Raw genomic sequence first — 15,314 nt, 5'->3', positions numbered from 1 at the left:
AGATTAACCATAGTGATACCAGGCCTTAATTGGTTAAATTATGAGGACAGGTTGCATAAACTTGGCTTGTATTGTCTTGGGTTTAGAAAGTTGAGGGCTGATCTAATCGAGGTGTTTAAAATGTTAAAAGGATTTGATAGGGTAGATACAGAGAAACTATTTCCTTAGGTTAAATCCAGAACAAGGGGGCACAATTTTAAAATTAGAATTATGCCATTCGGGTGTGAAATCAGGAAGCATTTTTTCATATAAAGGGAAGTGGAAATTTGAAACCGTCTTTCCCCCAAAAGGCTGTGGATGCTGGGTCAATTATCAACAGATTTTTATTAGGTAAAAGTATTAAGTGATATGAATCAAAGGTAGATAAATGGAGTTGAGGCGTGGTGGCACAAGAAACTCAAAGGGCGAAATGGCCTACTCCTGTTCCTATCTAAACTAGAAACTTTACTTATTCTAGCCTTGAAGACAATGCATGCTCTGGGCTGACAATTGCCCCGTGCAGCAATCTGCATACTGGACTGTACATTGACTGGTTCTATGTTTTCAATCAACTAGATACGGCAGAATTCAAATTCAAACACAGACCAAAGCTTTTACAGACTAAAATTAATTGAATTATTTATTTACAGATCAAAGCACACAAAGAAGCATGGGCATTAGGCAATACTAATAGAGCTCAATAACCAATCAGGAAAGTCCCTTGCAATGTGCACATTGATTTAATTACCCTTTTAGTCTCATAAACATTGTCTCTGATTGTAGGGCCTCTGTTGTCAAGTTGACCTGAGCTACACTGTTTGTATTGAAGAAAGGTTTCAGAGATTAGACGATAGATTAGAAAATAATAATGGAAGCATTGAGGACATTACCGAGGTGGTAAATGGGAACTTGGTCACATTGTCCAAATTATAGAAAGCTTTCTTATGCATATACGCTCTAATAATTACACCTATAATTAATGCATCAGAGCATCAAGGGACAGAATTTAATGAGTACATAAATGAGCTTCATATATAATGTTTTGAAGAGACAAATGATAATATCTGACTTTTGTATCCGTTAGCATACAGCCACGATGGCCAACTCAAGATTTTTGTTTGAATCTGCTCTCACGGTCAAAAATAAAGGCTGAGCAACAGTACAAAGGAGCTCAAGTAACATTATACATGGCCAAACCTCAGGGGATTAGGTTCCACTTGGTGAATCATCAAATACTTTCTTCAATTCTTGTCATTCCTTCAACAAAGGCAACTTTGGAGTTTTGGAGACTTGCATACAAGCTGTTGGAGTTGATATGCTCAACCAGAAGCCCTACTTGGACTGGGAAATCCTTGGATTCCTAAAAGCCCATGGCACATTCTCAGCAAACCACAAAATTAGCAAGGAAGAACTTGCTGTCAATCGATAATTAAAATGTGTTACAATGCTGTCTTCACAATTTTCTTTTTTGACCAGCTAGATGTCTGATATGATGCTGGGTTTCAGCATCATGTTTGAGTCCCCAAGCCAATCTACTGAGAAATTCATAGAGTTCCTCTGCCCTCTATTCTAGATATACACCCCATTTACCCATCAAGAGAGAGCTTAGGCCCAGTTGGCAACAGTCAGGGCTTGGGACCACATGTGTGTGCAGGTGTGCTGCTGGGGTTTGATTGGGTAGATGTAGAGAAAATGTTTCCATTTGGAGAGTCCAAAATTAGAGGTCATGAATATAAAATAGTCGCTAATAAATACAATAGGGAATTCAGGAGAAACTTCTTTACCCAAAGAGTGGTAAGAATGTGGAACGTGCTACCACAAGGGGTTGTTGAGGTGAATAGCAGATGCATTTAGGGGGAAACTAGATAAGCACGTGAGGGAGAAAGGAATCGAAGGGTATCCTTATAGGGTTAGGGGGAGGGAGGATACTCGTGTGGAGCATAGACTAGTGGTTGCAAGCCAAGTTTATGTGACCTGTTCTCATAATTTAACCTCTTAAGCCCTGGTATCATGCTGGTGAATCTGTGCTGTACCCCCTCTCGGTGCTGGATCTAGTTCTGGGGAATGAAGTGGGGCAAGAGGAACATGTTTCACTGGGGCAACATTTGGGAAACAGTGATCACAATTTCATTAGGTTAGAGTAGTTATGGAAAAGGACAAGGATCAATCAAATGTGAAAATACACAACTAGAGTAGGGCTAATTTCAGTAAGTTGCAAAGGGATCTGGCCCTGGTGGATTGGAATCAAAGATTGGCAGAGAAATGAGAGGCCTTCAAAGAGGAGATACTTCTGGTACAGACCAGACACATTCTTATGTGGGGGAAAGGAAGGGAGTCAACCAGAAAGCCGACTCAGACTGGGAAATCCTAGGCTTCCTAAAAGCCCACGGTACATTCTCAGCAAACCACAAAATTAGCAGGGATGAACTTGCTGTCAATCGATAATTAAAAGACGTTACAATGCTGCCTTCACAATTTTCTTTTTTGACCAGCTGGAAGTCTGATATATGCTGAAACCGAGCATTATGTTTGAGTCCCCAAGCCAACCTACAGTGCAATGCCTGTGGTTGAGTTTGGCTGCAGACCAGCTGTGGCACATCTGGACCACTGCTTCCTTGGCAAATCGGAGCTCATGCATTTGTATACCCACGTAAATGTTCATCTCTTCTCTCTCTCTCCTCTCTCACCCCCCCTGCCCCGCTCCCGAACGCTCCTCCTCCCCCCCCGCTCCTCCTCCCCCCCCCCGCTCCTCCTCCCCCCCCCGCTCCTCCTCCCCCCCCCGCTCCTCCTCCCCCCCCCGCTCCTCCTCCCCCCCCCGCTCCTCCTCCCCCCCCCGCTCCTCCTCCCCCCCCCCGCTCCTCCTCCCCCCCCCCGCTCCTCCTCCCCCCCCCCCCGCTCCTCCTCCCCCCCCCCACCCCCGCACGCTCATTTCTCCCCCCCCCCCGCTCGCTCCTCCTTCCCCCCCCCCCGCCCTCCTCCCCCCCCCACCCCCGCACGCTCATTTCTCCCCCCCCCCGCTCCTCCTCCCCCCCCCCCGCTCCTCCTCCCCCCCCCTCCTCCTCCCCCCCCCCCCCCCCCGCTCCTCCTTTCCCCCCCCGCTCCTCCTTTCCCCCCCCGCTCCTCCTTTCCCCCCCCGCTCCTCCTTTCCCCCCCCGCTCCTCCTTTCCCCCCCCGCTCCTCCTTTCCCCCCCCGCTCCTCCTTTCCCCCCCCGCTCCTCCTCCCCCGCTCCTCCTCCCCCCCCCCCCCCGCTCCTCCTCCCCCCCCGCTCCTCCTTCCCCCCCCCCCCCGCACACTCGCTCCTTTCTCCCCCCCGCACGCTCGCTCCTTTCTCCCCCCCCGCTCGCTCGCTCCTTTCTCCCCCCCGCACGCTCGCTCCTTTCTCCCCCCCCGCTCGCTCGCTCCTTTCTCCCCCCCGCACGCTCGCTCCTTTCTCCCCCCCGCACGCTCGCTCCTTTCTCCCCCCCCCCCCCCCCCGCACGCTCGCTCCTTTCTCCCCCCCCCCCCCGCACGCTCGCTCCTTTCTCCCCCCCCCCCCCCCGCACGCTCGCTCCTTTCTCCCCCCCCCCCCCCCGCACGCTCGCTCCTTTCTCCCCCCCGCACGCTCCCTTCTCTCTCCCCCCCCCCCCCCCCCCCCCACCGCCGCTCCTTTCTTCCCCCCCCTCCACCCCCGCACGCTCCTTTCTCCTTTCTCCCCCCGCACGCCCCTTTCTCCCCCCGCACGCCCCTTTCTCTCCCCCCTCCCCGCACGTTCCTTCCCCCCCCCCCCCCCCCTTGGACAATTGCAGGTAAGCATGCCTCTGCTTGAGTTTATGGGTGGAACAGTGATGGCAGGTGCCTATAGTCCTCCTTTGAAGCATCGTTGCCTGCATGGCATCCCTCCTTTTTTCCTTTGTCTCCTCCGCTTGCTCCTTCAAGCAAATGTCGGGGATGCCTAGGGGGAATTCCACTGTGCTTCTGTTGTGCAAATAACAAAGAGAAAGTGGCAACACCGCAACAATTGATGCAAAAGCTCCTGACCACCTAAGTGGAAACAGGAACAAAAACAAAACCAGGGAAGAGGTTAAGAAATTCCCTAAAAATGTTGCTGCAAATTTTCTTAAAGGGCTCTTTAACTTCATTTCAGCCTATAGCACAGTGTCCAGCTATCTTGGATGCCCATTTTTTACACGAGTGGGTGGATGAATCCCCACTATTGTTCCATAAATACTAGGAAATTGCATGCCAGATGGAATGGTTATTGTAGCCTCATTTGCATGGATTTTGCCAGTGAACTGACGGTCGTCTCCGACACCGTGCGGGGAAAATCCAATTGGGTGTAACAGATCTCCGCCTCATTTTCTGTTTATCAACCATAACCAACAGGACAATCTGCACTCATGACTCAACATTGCGTTTGATGTGCAAGTGTTTACAGAGCAGTAAGTGGATAAATCACACTTGTTTTTCCAAGACCCTAGAAGAGAGAACGCCCAACACTGGTTGGAGTTTGCCCTAAGTTTAGGAGGCCATATTAGAAAGGAAGACGTTGGGAAAATTTTTAGGGTACTAATGGAAGTTCAAGTACCATGTTGTAAACTGTAATGGAACACCAATGTGAGGCTTTTGACGTGAATGATGTGCAAATTATTACGTTTTAAAGGACTTGATATAGTTTCTTTGTTGTCTTTTCAATAAAAGTTGAATCAAGAAACTAACCAAACCTAAATTTTCTAAATATGGCCAAAATGTAGACAAGATAATGGAGATGCAAGGTGCCTGATGCTTACTAACTTGTGCTGTCATTTTCCTCTTATCTTTTAAACCTATATGTCAGGGTAACCCTATTTTATTACACCTTAATGCTATATAACCATCCTATGTGAATGCAATATGATGCAACTTATTAATTGTGGGTCTTATGAAATTCTGTGTGGTTATTTTCCTTCATTCACTAATGGTGAAAAAATCACTGAGAGTATAAGGCAGGGAAACCCAATTTAAACATGCACTGGCCTCTTCTCCAGCATTAGAAAACAGAGGAAAATGTACTCGCAAAAAAACACCTCCATATAGCACCGATTCTTAGAGGTCCCTGACGTTTATTTTTCGTTTTGTTGTATTTGTTTAGAAGATGCTGCATCAATGGCAGAAGAGTTCCTGACTGCCGATGTCTGTCGACTCGGCAACGGAGAGAACTGTTCAACACTCTACTCCATGGAAAGTAATGGTAAGGCGACCTTGGTTTCAAACCGATATATTCAGGAAGCAGGACAAGGCTACTTGCTTTGGAAAAATATTGAATAGCAAGTGCTGCGCTGATGTGCCTATTAAATGGCCTCGACATATATATATTTTTTTAAAAACAAACCTGATGTGTAAATTGTTCCCTGTCAGAGTTGCTTTCAGAGAATGAAGAGGATTCGGAGCACACCTGTGAAACCCTGTTGATGTGTATCATTACTGTACTCAGCCATGGACTGCGAAGCGGAGGAGGAGTGGGAGATGTGCTCAGGAAACCTTCCAAAGAGGTGAGGAGCTGTTTTATATGATATCTTTAAAAAAAATAATTATTGGACACGGATACTATCCAGCCAACCAGAGGACATTGGGCTAAATGAGCAACATTCTAGTTTTAATCTGGTTGTGTTTTAGTTGCTGATACAATCCACAGGCATAATACTGCTCAATCAAAATAGTATATCAATATAACAGTATCTACCTTCCACTTGAAGTACTGTGCAGTTTGTACAGCATCTCCCCTCCTCCAAAGAAACAACCTGACAATCAATTAGTCAGATATAACACAATTATAATACATCCAATTGAGCTCGCATCATTAACCTTTCAGATTTCAATACTTTTAAGAGTTTTCAGAAGAAATTAGGTTGTTTCTTGTTTAGTATGTTACACTATTTAATAGTTTAAAACCCTAGTTAAATGGTTTGCTTGTATCCATATAAGTAAAATAAACAGCTGCTTTCACCTGTGTTGTATGGAAGACTTTCAGATATGTTTAAAGGGTGTTTAAAGCACATGTATTATGTGTACATGACTTAGTTTGTGTTGAAACCAACTTTGAGAAAACTAGCCCAATGCTCCAACCCAATGGATGTGAGTTTTTACATAAAAGAAAGGTCCTTTTTAGAGGACAAACTGCCTTTTGGAGCACCTACTGTCTGTCATAAATGTTTGCATTCATTGGGTGACTGCCACTTTTTTCAGGAACCACTGTTTGCTGCTCGTGTGATCTATGACCTTCTCTTCTTCTTCATGGTCATCATCATTGTCCTGAACTTGATCTTTGGTGTCATCATTGACACCTTTGCTGACTTGAGGAGTGAAAAACAGAAGAAGGAAGAAGTCCTGAAAACTACCTGCTTCATATGTGGTCAGTATTCATGCATGCTGTAAGTGGATGGGAGGGATAGCACAGATCAATGGAAAAACCAGATTGAGGTTACTAATTAGAAAATGTGGTATACTAGGAAATGTTAAAATTCCAGTAGATCATTAAAAAAAATTGTTTTAGTTTCTTTTAAAAAATATCCTGTCAAACTTGGGTAACCTATCAAAGCATCTCCGAGTGGAGAGTGCTAGAAATGGACAGAACCTGGCCATTACATAAAGACTTGCAAGTTGAATGTATTAGCTGTTAATTACCACTTAGCCCCGTCTTGCCAGTACAGTATCCCTTCACCACCTTCTCATTTAATAATTGAGTAGATAAAAAGAAGTAAATGCTGGAAAATGGGAATAAGAAGTGAGTTGCCAAATGCTCGTATGCTGTTTGATATAGAAGGCTCAGAATTATATATTCAAACAAGGAAAACTATGTTGTGTGATACATTCAACATCCAGGTATTGCTGGAATAGAAGAAGCAGTGTAGGTCCTATTAGTGTAAAAGCAGATGTCACTATATCAAACAGTACTGAGCAGATGAGTGTTGTGTTAATTGAGGCATTTACTGTTACAGATTATGCAATCTTGCATTCCAAATTATTCAATGTCTAATGTAGTTATGCATTACCTTGGTTGTAAAATCCCCAACACATGTAAATGAATAGACCTCAAATAATGGATTCTCCTCAGTCAGAACCTTACTGCCTGAATTGTGATGAGCTGCTTCTGTTTATACCTCAGTTCTACACATGTAATTAGTCTCAAATTTGGTAATTAGTTAATTTATTGTTTCTAGGCTTGGAAAGGGATAAATTTGACAACAAGACAGTAACATTTGAAGAACATATTAAGGAGGAACACAACATGTGGCATTATCTATGCTTTATTGTCTTGGTGAAAGTCAAGGACTCCACTGAATACACTGGGCCAGAGAGCTATGTAGCAGAGATGATCAAGGTCAGTAACAGCTCTACAATGCACAGTTAATTTTCATTTTGAGTGGTATAAATAAATAGTACAGTAAGATGTGACGCTATCACTGAATTAAGATCATTATTGAAGATAAATTCATCCAAAAGCAATAAGGTGGATATTGGGTTAAAAAGAAAAGGTACTTGACTGATATGTATTGAAAGATTTGCTTGTGTGTGTTAGACCTTTCATAGTCATTGTCTGTCCCTGAATACCTCTTCCAGTGACTGATGCTTTTAGCCTCTGTTGTGGAATCCCAGCAAATTGGCTAAAACCTTCAAGATATCTGCACTCTCTGGGCAGCCTGTTTGAGGTGTCAGCCATTGCTCGATCACCAAGTTTGAGGGTGAAGTAAGTTTCTGAGCCTAAAACAACTAGATTTTTTTTATTTCAGTATGTTTAAAGAACAGTGTTATTTCTCATTCCATTTTATGGGAATCATGTTTAGAAATTTCCAGAAAATTAGTTTGACAGATCTTGTGTGAAAGGCAAACTGTTTATAATGAAAGCTGATTCGAAGGTTACCAGGTACCAAAACATTTGAACCGAAGGCTTATAGATAATGAAGTTACTTTAAACTTTAGAAGCCCAAGAGATGTGAATTGGGACGTGTATACAGGTGCTCCACGTCTCCTTGGGATCCCTTTCTCTGTCTTGTTTTTACACAATTTTACAACACCAAGTTATAGTCCAACAAATTTATTTTAAATTCCACGAGCTTTCGGAGGCTTCCTCCTTCCTCAGGTGAATGGTTTCCACACCATTCACCTGAGGAAGGAGGAAGCCTCCGAAAGCTTGTGGAATTTAAAATAAATTTGTTGGACTTATAACTTGGTGTTGTAAAATTGTTTACAATTGTCAACCCCAGTCCATCACCAGCATCTCCACATCATTGTTTTTACACCTGTGAGGTTCAGAAGTGCTGTTGTAATGTGGACAGTTTATTCCCCCCATCCTTGTAGGTTTTTTTCACCACTTTGGCCTACCTACATTCTTTAAGGAAATTAATCTGATGGAAAGCTGGAGTGGGGGGTGGGGTGGCAAGGTAGTGGAGGTTCCTGGAGGGTTCCAGAGGAGGCAGTCGAAGCTCATCAATTCGCCTCAATTTTGGAGACAGAATCCTATGAATGATCTCATTTTACCTCAGGTAAAGATGGTTGGGCATATTGAGGGAGGGCAGAGGAGGCTGCTTGTGGTAGGGGAGAAGAAGCTGGGACTCCCTTTGCCCTCCAGGTTGATCTCGGGTAGGAGGTTTTGGCCACAGTAACAAAAAAGCAGTACAGTTTGTGGTCAGTCATGATGTCGTGACCGGTGACGAACCTGTAGAGAGGGGATTCGAGAGGGCACTGGTGAAGGAGCTAAAGAGTTAGTGGCGAAAGGTGAGGATCGAGGGACTGTGGATAGTAAAGGAGATGAGAAAATTGTGACATTGGACTTGTGTGTGACTTTGACCTCTGAGGTGGTGATGACTCAATCAAGGGGTGGTCATGGATGTGGGTGCGACAGTTTAAAAAAGCGCAGAAACTTTTATTTTTCCAATTTCAGGAAGAAGGCTATGGTGTATACTTGGATTTAATTAGTTTTATCGCTCTGCTTTTTTGAATTATGCCAATTCACTTACAATGTAGCCTCTGTTATAATCACTTAAAGAATAAGAGAGGGGCTGGCAGTGGCCATGTTTTTCCTGTTGGTGAAACTGCCTCACAGAATAAATGGGCAGTTTCACCAACAAGCTCTGAGCTCAAATGAGATATCTCATTGAGGCAAGGTTGGAGTTCTCTGTACGCAGTGCTATATAAATGCAAGTTGTTATACTAACAGCTTCTTTTATCTTGAATCTTATAATGTAGCTAGTTCGTGCAAAGCCATTGTCTTTAAAATCATGGTTTGTCCACTATTGCCTCAACTTAAGATTTATCTTGTGCATTCAAATACTCTTTCAAACACTACTGCTTAATGCTGAATACAGCTGTATTAATTACCTGTGCAACAAGAGCTTTGATCCCCATTGTTCCATAATAGCCCTGGGGTATAGAAAATGTGCTTTATAGATCGGAATCAGTTTTGTGTAACCTGACTTACGGTTAATATTCTAGAATTGAATGCAGACTCATTTCAAAGGAAGTGTCTTATCTGTACACCCCTTACTTTTGGATGCCAACCTTTTGGTTGTTCTTATGATCTAGAAATGCATTGAAATTATTACTGATGTATTTTTCTAGTTTCTCATTATGTGGAGACTTGGTGCTGTAATCCAAGCTCAGCATTTGGCTGTAATCTGGCTATTTTAGTGCTGCTTCCCTGTGTTTATAGAACGGTGGTTCGGCAGTTGCACAGAACTCATATGTCTTACTTTTTTTTAAAAGTGGAAAATGAATTTCTCATTTACGTGTGGAAATTTTAACTAAATGGATGATGTCATTTAATGTTCAAGATTTGCAGCAGATTATGTTGGAGTTGGGAAGAATAATGGGCTCTGAAGGCTTGTTTAGACCTACCATGTCAGATACTGTGACAAGTTCAAGCTGGAGTGTCAGTATTTTCAATATGACTTTAAAACTTAAAAACATATCTATTAAGAGTCATGGTCAGTGATAGTCGCATTATTGTATGCACCTTTGTGTGTAACCGGGGTAATATTTTGGCGCAATGTCATTGCAAACGACTTAACTGTAGATTGTATGAGGAATGACTTGGTACTTGGGCAAACTCCCCTTTTTTATTGTGTGATTCACTTCAACTGCTGAGTGCAATAGTATCTTCTGATCTATCACTCCTTCCCCAGGCACAATGAAGCAAGGCTCAAGTTTGTAGGAAAGTCACTTTTCTATAACACTTGGATGAAGATTGGATAATTCAGGATTTTTTTTTGGATGGGAGTGGGGTGGGGGTTGCTTTGCAAGGTTTTCAAATCGATCTGCTGTGTGAATTTCTTAGTGAAAAGTCAATCAGAAATGACCGGATGTTCTTCAGTGGGTCTGGACCAGCTTTTTTACAGTCCCTTTTTAAAACTAACGTTGATGGCATGAAGTTGCCTACTAGTTCAGTTTGCCCAAAGGAATGATATATATCCAATTTTCTCTCATTACTACCTCAAAGTTCATACCTAATGCAATTAGACTAAGTTCCACAGCACGACTCGAACTGGGATTGTGACTCGGGTAATCATTAGGGGACGAGAGAGAGAGATGGAAAATGAGGGGTTTTGTTCGAGTAGATAGGGAGAAACTGTTTCCACTGGCAGGAGGATAGATAACCAGAGGACACAGATTTAGGATATTTGGCAAGGGGGGAGATGAGAATTTTATTTTATGCAGCGAGTTGTTATGATCTGCAGTGCACTGCCTGAAAGGGTGATGGAAGCAGATTCAATAGTAACTTTCAAAAGGAAATTGGATAAATACTTGAGACGGAAAATATTGCAGGGCTATGGGGAAAGAACAGGGAAGTGGGACTAATTGGATAGCTCTTTCAAAGATCCAGCACAAGTACAATGGGCCAAATGGCCGCCTTCTGTGCTGTAAGATTCTATGAATAGTGAATAATAATCTGAATTCTGAGCCTTGTCTGTCCAAAATGTCATGGATTACTCATTGAAGCTCAGACGGTGCATTTTATTTAAAGTGCTGCATTTAATGAGGAGCGACCTAACTTGTCTGATATGTACATTGTGACATCACCCAGGGGATTTCCATCAAATAGATTGCAGAAGTGGCTTAATACTGATAGTGACACTTTGAAAGTAACTGGTTAGTATTTGCAGCCAGCAATTGCCTGCAGTGTGTGGGTGTACAGACCTGTTGCTACAGAACCATGATCTTGATCTACAAAGGACATTGGGCTGTGTAAATGTAATCAGTACGATATAATTTCAAAACTTTCCTGGCTGCGATGAGGGTTCACCGACACTGTGGAAACATACCTGTGTGCGAAATGTGGTCTTGTTCCATTTGAGATCTGTACCTTCCGGTTAATAAAGCTTGAAACAAAAGCCCATTTGTTTTCGGTGTCTGCTTTAAAAAAAATTTGCTTGTTGCATTGATCAAATACCGTGGTTAAGACTTTTAATTAAACAAAACAGGTGGCATGCTGGGATACGGACAAATGCTTGGTGGTCTGCCCTTAAGTAATGTTACTATCTTAGTAACTGAAACGCTTTAATAAGCACAGGTGCATTTATACCACCACTTCCCCATTGACCCTAAGCAGTTTCACCGATGCACAATTGGCAGTATAACTCCGGCCAGGATGCTGATCTAATTCCCAAGTGCACTGAAGCCAGGAAATGAGAGCCATTTCCTGGAGGTAGTTTCACACCAGCTGCAGCATAACGCCAGCCTGGTGCATAGATACATTTTTAAATATGAATCTCCTGGGAACTTCAGAAACTCAATCTTTTGAATTAAAAGTAGCTACTCGGGGAATAGAGGGTCCAAGTAAGCATATGCAGCACAACCCACGGCAAGGTGCCGATGGCAGTATGACACCGTTCTGCTTTGCTGAAGGTCGCACCATGCTAGTACTGGTCTATAGTATAACTACAGTTTTTCATAAGTGAGAGGCTCTTCACATAACTTTTTATTCTCTTGAAACCCTCCCTCAGTACTCAAGTAATTAAACCCTTTTAAAAAAGAATATATGTTAATAAACTAGTTCAGAGCCTTTCCTGGAGATCAATGTTTTGGTTTGATTCTGATCATTTGCCTTCTCTTTCGAACCATTGTAATCTGTAACCTGATTTTTGGTCCCTTTGCATTCAAAGTTTATTAGGATGTTGGACCAAACTGCAAGGGTCGTGTGTTCGACAATATAGGAATATCCTATTAGAAGCTGAAAATCAGACACCCAATGAACATTGTGAGGAATGAAACCTCTCCAAAACCCTTTTTTTGTTGGTGAGATGCATTTTGCAGAAATGGGATCAAAAGATAGGCCTGGAGTGCAGAGTGGTAGATTTATTCTGTGGAAGGGGATTGGCACACTTTTAAAGGTGTAGAATCCAAGGTTCTGTCCAATGTGATGGTTAATTTCATCAATATTTAACAGTGGAATTGGTAATTCAGGTATCTGGATAGGAGCTGAATCTCAATCTTCATCCACAGGAGCAAGAGGTAGAGGATTTGCTGGACTTTATGGTGAAGACTCCCAAACCAGTCATAGCGCTTTGTGTGCCAATTTGAATATTAGCAAGGGGAGGGATGGAATTGACCTCCACATGCACATAAGATATGGGAGACCAAGATGAATATGCTCATGAAGAGGAGATATAGAAACATGTCTGATGAAAGGTGCATTAAACAAAGTGTAGGATTTAAGGGCAGTTTTTCCAGAGGTTGGAATTACGTATTGGTGTGTCTCAGGGTTCAGTTCTGGGGCCACCTCCACTCACCATGTATATCAGTGATTTGGATAAAGGCCAAGAGAGAGTGGTGTCGAAATTTGCAGATGATACCAAAATAGGAGATATAGTTAATTCTTTAGAAGACCAAAGGAAGCTGCAAATGGATATTGATTAGAAAGGGGAATGGGCTAACAAGTGGCAGATGGCATTCAATGTCACGAAGAGTAAGGTGATGCATTTTGATTTAAAAAAAAACAGCAGTAATTATACTCTGAATGATACTAGGCTTAGTGCTGTAGAAGAGCAGAGGGATTTGGGATACAGGTTCACAGAATATTAAAGGCAGCAGCTCGGGTTGGTAAGGCTGCAAATAAAACTAATGTAATTCTAGATTTTAGCACAAGAAATATAGAATATAAAAGTCAAGAGATAATGATGAGTCTATATCGAACCTTAATTAGACCCGAGAGTACCATGTGCAGTGTTGGGCTCAATACTATCGGAAGGATATTGAGGCTTTACAAATTCACCAGGATGCTGGCTGATATGAAGAAGTACAGACACAAACATCGCAGATTACGGGGTGATCTGACAGAGATGTTTAAGAAAGGATGGCACAAGATAGATAGAAGCGGACTGTTTCCAGTAGGTGAAGGATCAAGAATGAGGAGCTGCAGATACAAGATTAAATGTAAGAGATTTAGAACCAAGGGCAAGAGAAACTTCTTTAAAGAGTTGTGAGGCTGTGGAATTCACTTTCAGGGTTAGTGGTTGAGGCAGAAACTATGTCAACCTTCAAGATTAGATTGGATTGGTGGATGAAGAAAAAGTGGTTGAAGGGATAATGAGCGAGTAAACGTGATGGACTGTTTGCTCGCGTGGTGGGTAAATGCCGACATGAACTGGTTGGGCCGAATGGCCTGCTTCTGTGTTGTAATTTCTATGCATTCAGTTTGTTTGAAGGCAGATTTGCGATTCATCCAATTGAAAGTGCTGCAGCAGACTCATCTGATGCCCAAAGGGTTTGACGTGGTTAGGAATTGTGCTGCATGCACATTCTTTGTGATGTAGGCAAGGTCGGGTGGACAATCTTTGTCATGATGGTCAATCCTTGGGTATTTATGGCAAGTGGGCAACAAAATTACCGAGATCAAATTAAATTGTTTCCCATCAGATACCAAAATGTTAAGCCCTGAAGCTCCAGCTGAGAAGCTGATATTGCTGCTGGTAAATAGACTCGCTCTCCAGTGCCGAAAAGTACAGTGCAAGTCAACAGCAATCTGATGTCTCCACAACCACAAGTGGAAATGATTCACAGAGGCGATAGACTTACCAAGATACCCATTATGGGCAGATCTGCAACATGTTCAGCTTAGAATGGACCACATCAGCGCAATGATTGTAAATGCAATAAAAAGCTGAACAAAAAAAAACACAGACCGCATAAACAACTAAAGTCCCCCAACGTGGTCCTATCTCCTCACGTGCGTATTTTCATGCAACAATACTGAGATATTGTCAGGTTAATGTTCTTATTTAACAATGATGGCTGTTCTATCTCTTTTTTAAGTGACTGTAATCAATGCCAATCCCGGGGTGGGATATTTTTATAGGATTTCCAGTAAACTGGCAACAATACATTAAAGAAATACTTGTTTATGCCCAAAGTTTTGAGTGGACCTCGAGTGACTTATAAATGCCAACCGAGAACCACGCGTGGGCTGTGTCCTCCGAATGCCTTCCCAGACATTCAATTAATTTAGAAAATAGGTGATTTTTAAAAAATCTTTGCTGTCGAAGCACTTTCTGATCTGAATTTGCAGTTTGTATCTTGCATTGATGCCTTTACAATTGGCTCCCGGGTTTCTTAGTCCAGTTTCACACCGCACAAGGCAACAAGCATGTTCTTGTTTATCCGATAGATTTACCCATGTTTTAATTGGCATAGATTTTGGGGCGAGCATTTTTTTAAAAACCCTTTTGCTGGGTCGATTCTCATGAAATAATTTGCAATGAGCGTCAACTGTTGCACCTTTTACAGATAATCTCTAATTCTGTGCTGGAGGTGTGCTGCTCCCGATTACTTGAACAGATTAGCACGAGACTAAGCAAATGCTCAGATTCTGCAAGATTGTGGTTTTTGCATTCATGGTTTTTGCATGAACAGGTGATGGATTAAATTGTAATGCTGCAGCTCAAAGTGGTGGTGAGGGGAGAGGGAGAGCCATGAGTGTTTCCAACCAACGGAAAATCTTGGATTCAATCGAGTCTCTTTTCATGTGACCATCTACGTTAGTGGCACTTTGTGCAGTTCAGCTCTAGTTTCCAAGCCAGAGAAATTCAATTTAAAATTTGACAGCATGCTCCTAGGTCCATGCGAACTTTGACATGGAGCATGGTGAGAATGTGCTGTTGACGCCCTGCTATCTATGTTCCACTTAGGGTTGCCAACCCTCCAGGATTGCCCTGGAGTCTCCAGGAATTAAAAACACTAATTTCCAGGTCACTGCTGTGAGGAGAACAATCATAGGGGCATTAAGCAAAATTGTGTTTTTATTTTAATTTTCTTTGAAAACTTTTATTTGCTAGTTATAAAAATATTGGACATGGGAAAAAGACTGTTTGACTGACAGCCAAGAATC

General features: G+C 42.7%; 1 protein-coding gene across 6 annotated transcripts in view; it reads left to right on the top strand.

The window, feature by feature from the left end:
* itpr1b (inositol 1,4,5-trisphosphate receptor, type 1b) overlaps positions 1-15,314 on the top strand; it is a 439,399-nt gene that overhangs the window by 370,160 nt on the left and 53,925 nt on the right. For all 6 annotated transcript variants that reach the window (XM_067998943.1, XM_067998947.1, XM_067998944.1 and 3 more), the window contains 4 exons: positions 5,088-5,186; positions 5,354-5,487; positions 6,182-6,347; positions 7,156-7,316. In XM_067998943.1, coding sequence (XP_067855044.1) covers positions 5,088-5,186; positions 5,354-5,487; positions 6,182-6,347; positions 7,156-7,316 — 560 coding nt within the window. The remainder of the gene's footprint in view (positions 1-5,087; positions 5,187-5,353; positions 5,488-6,181; positions 6,348-7,155; positions 7,317-15,314) is intronic.

This window comes from Heptranchias perlo, chromosome 17, assembly GCF_035084215.1.
Source record: "Heptranchias perlo isolate sHepPer1 chromosome 17, sHepPer1.hap1, whole genome shotgun sequence".
In the NCBI taxonomy this organism is placed as follows: domain Eukaryota; kingdom Metazoa; phylum Chordata; class Chondrichthyes; order Hexanchiformes; family Hexanchidae; genus Heptranchias; species Heptranchias perlo.
The sequence above is the reverse complement of the archived record's forward strand: the minus strand, read 5'-3'. Positions and strand labels throughout refer to the sequence as shown.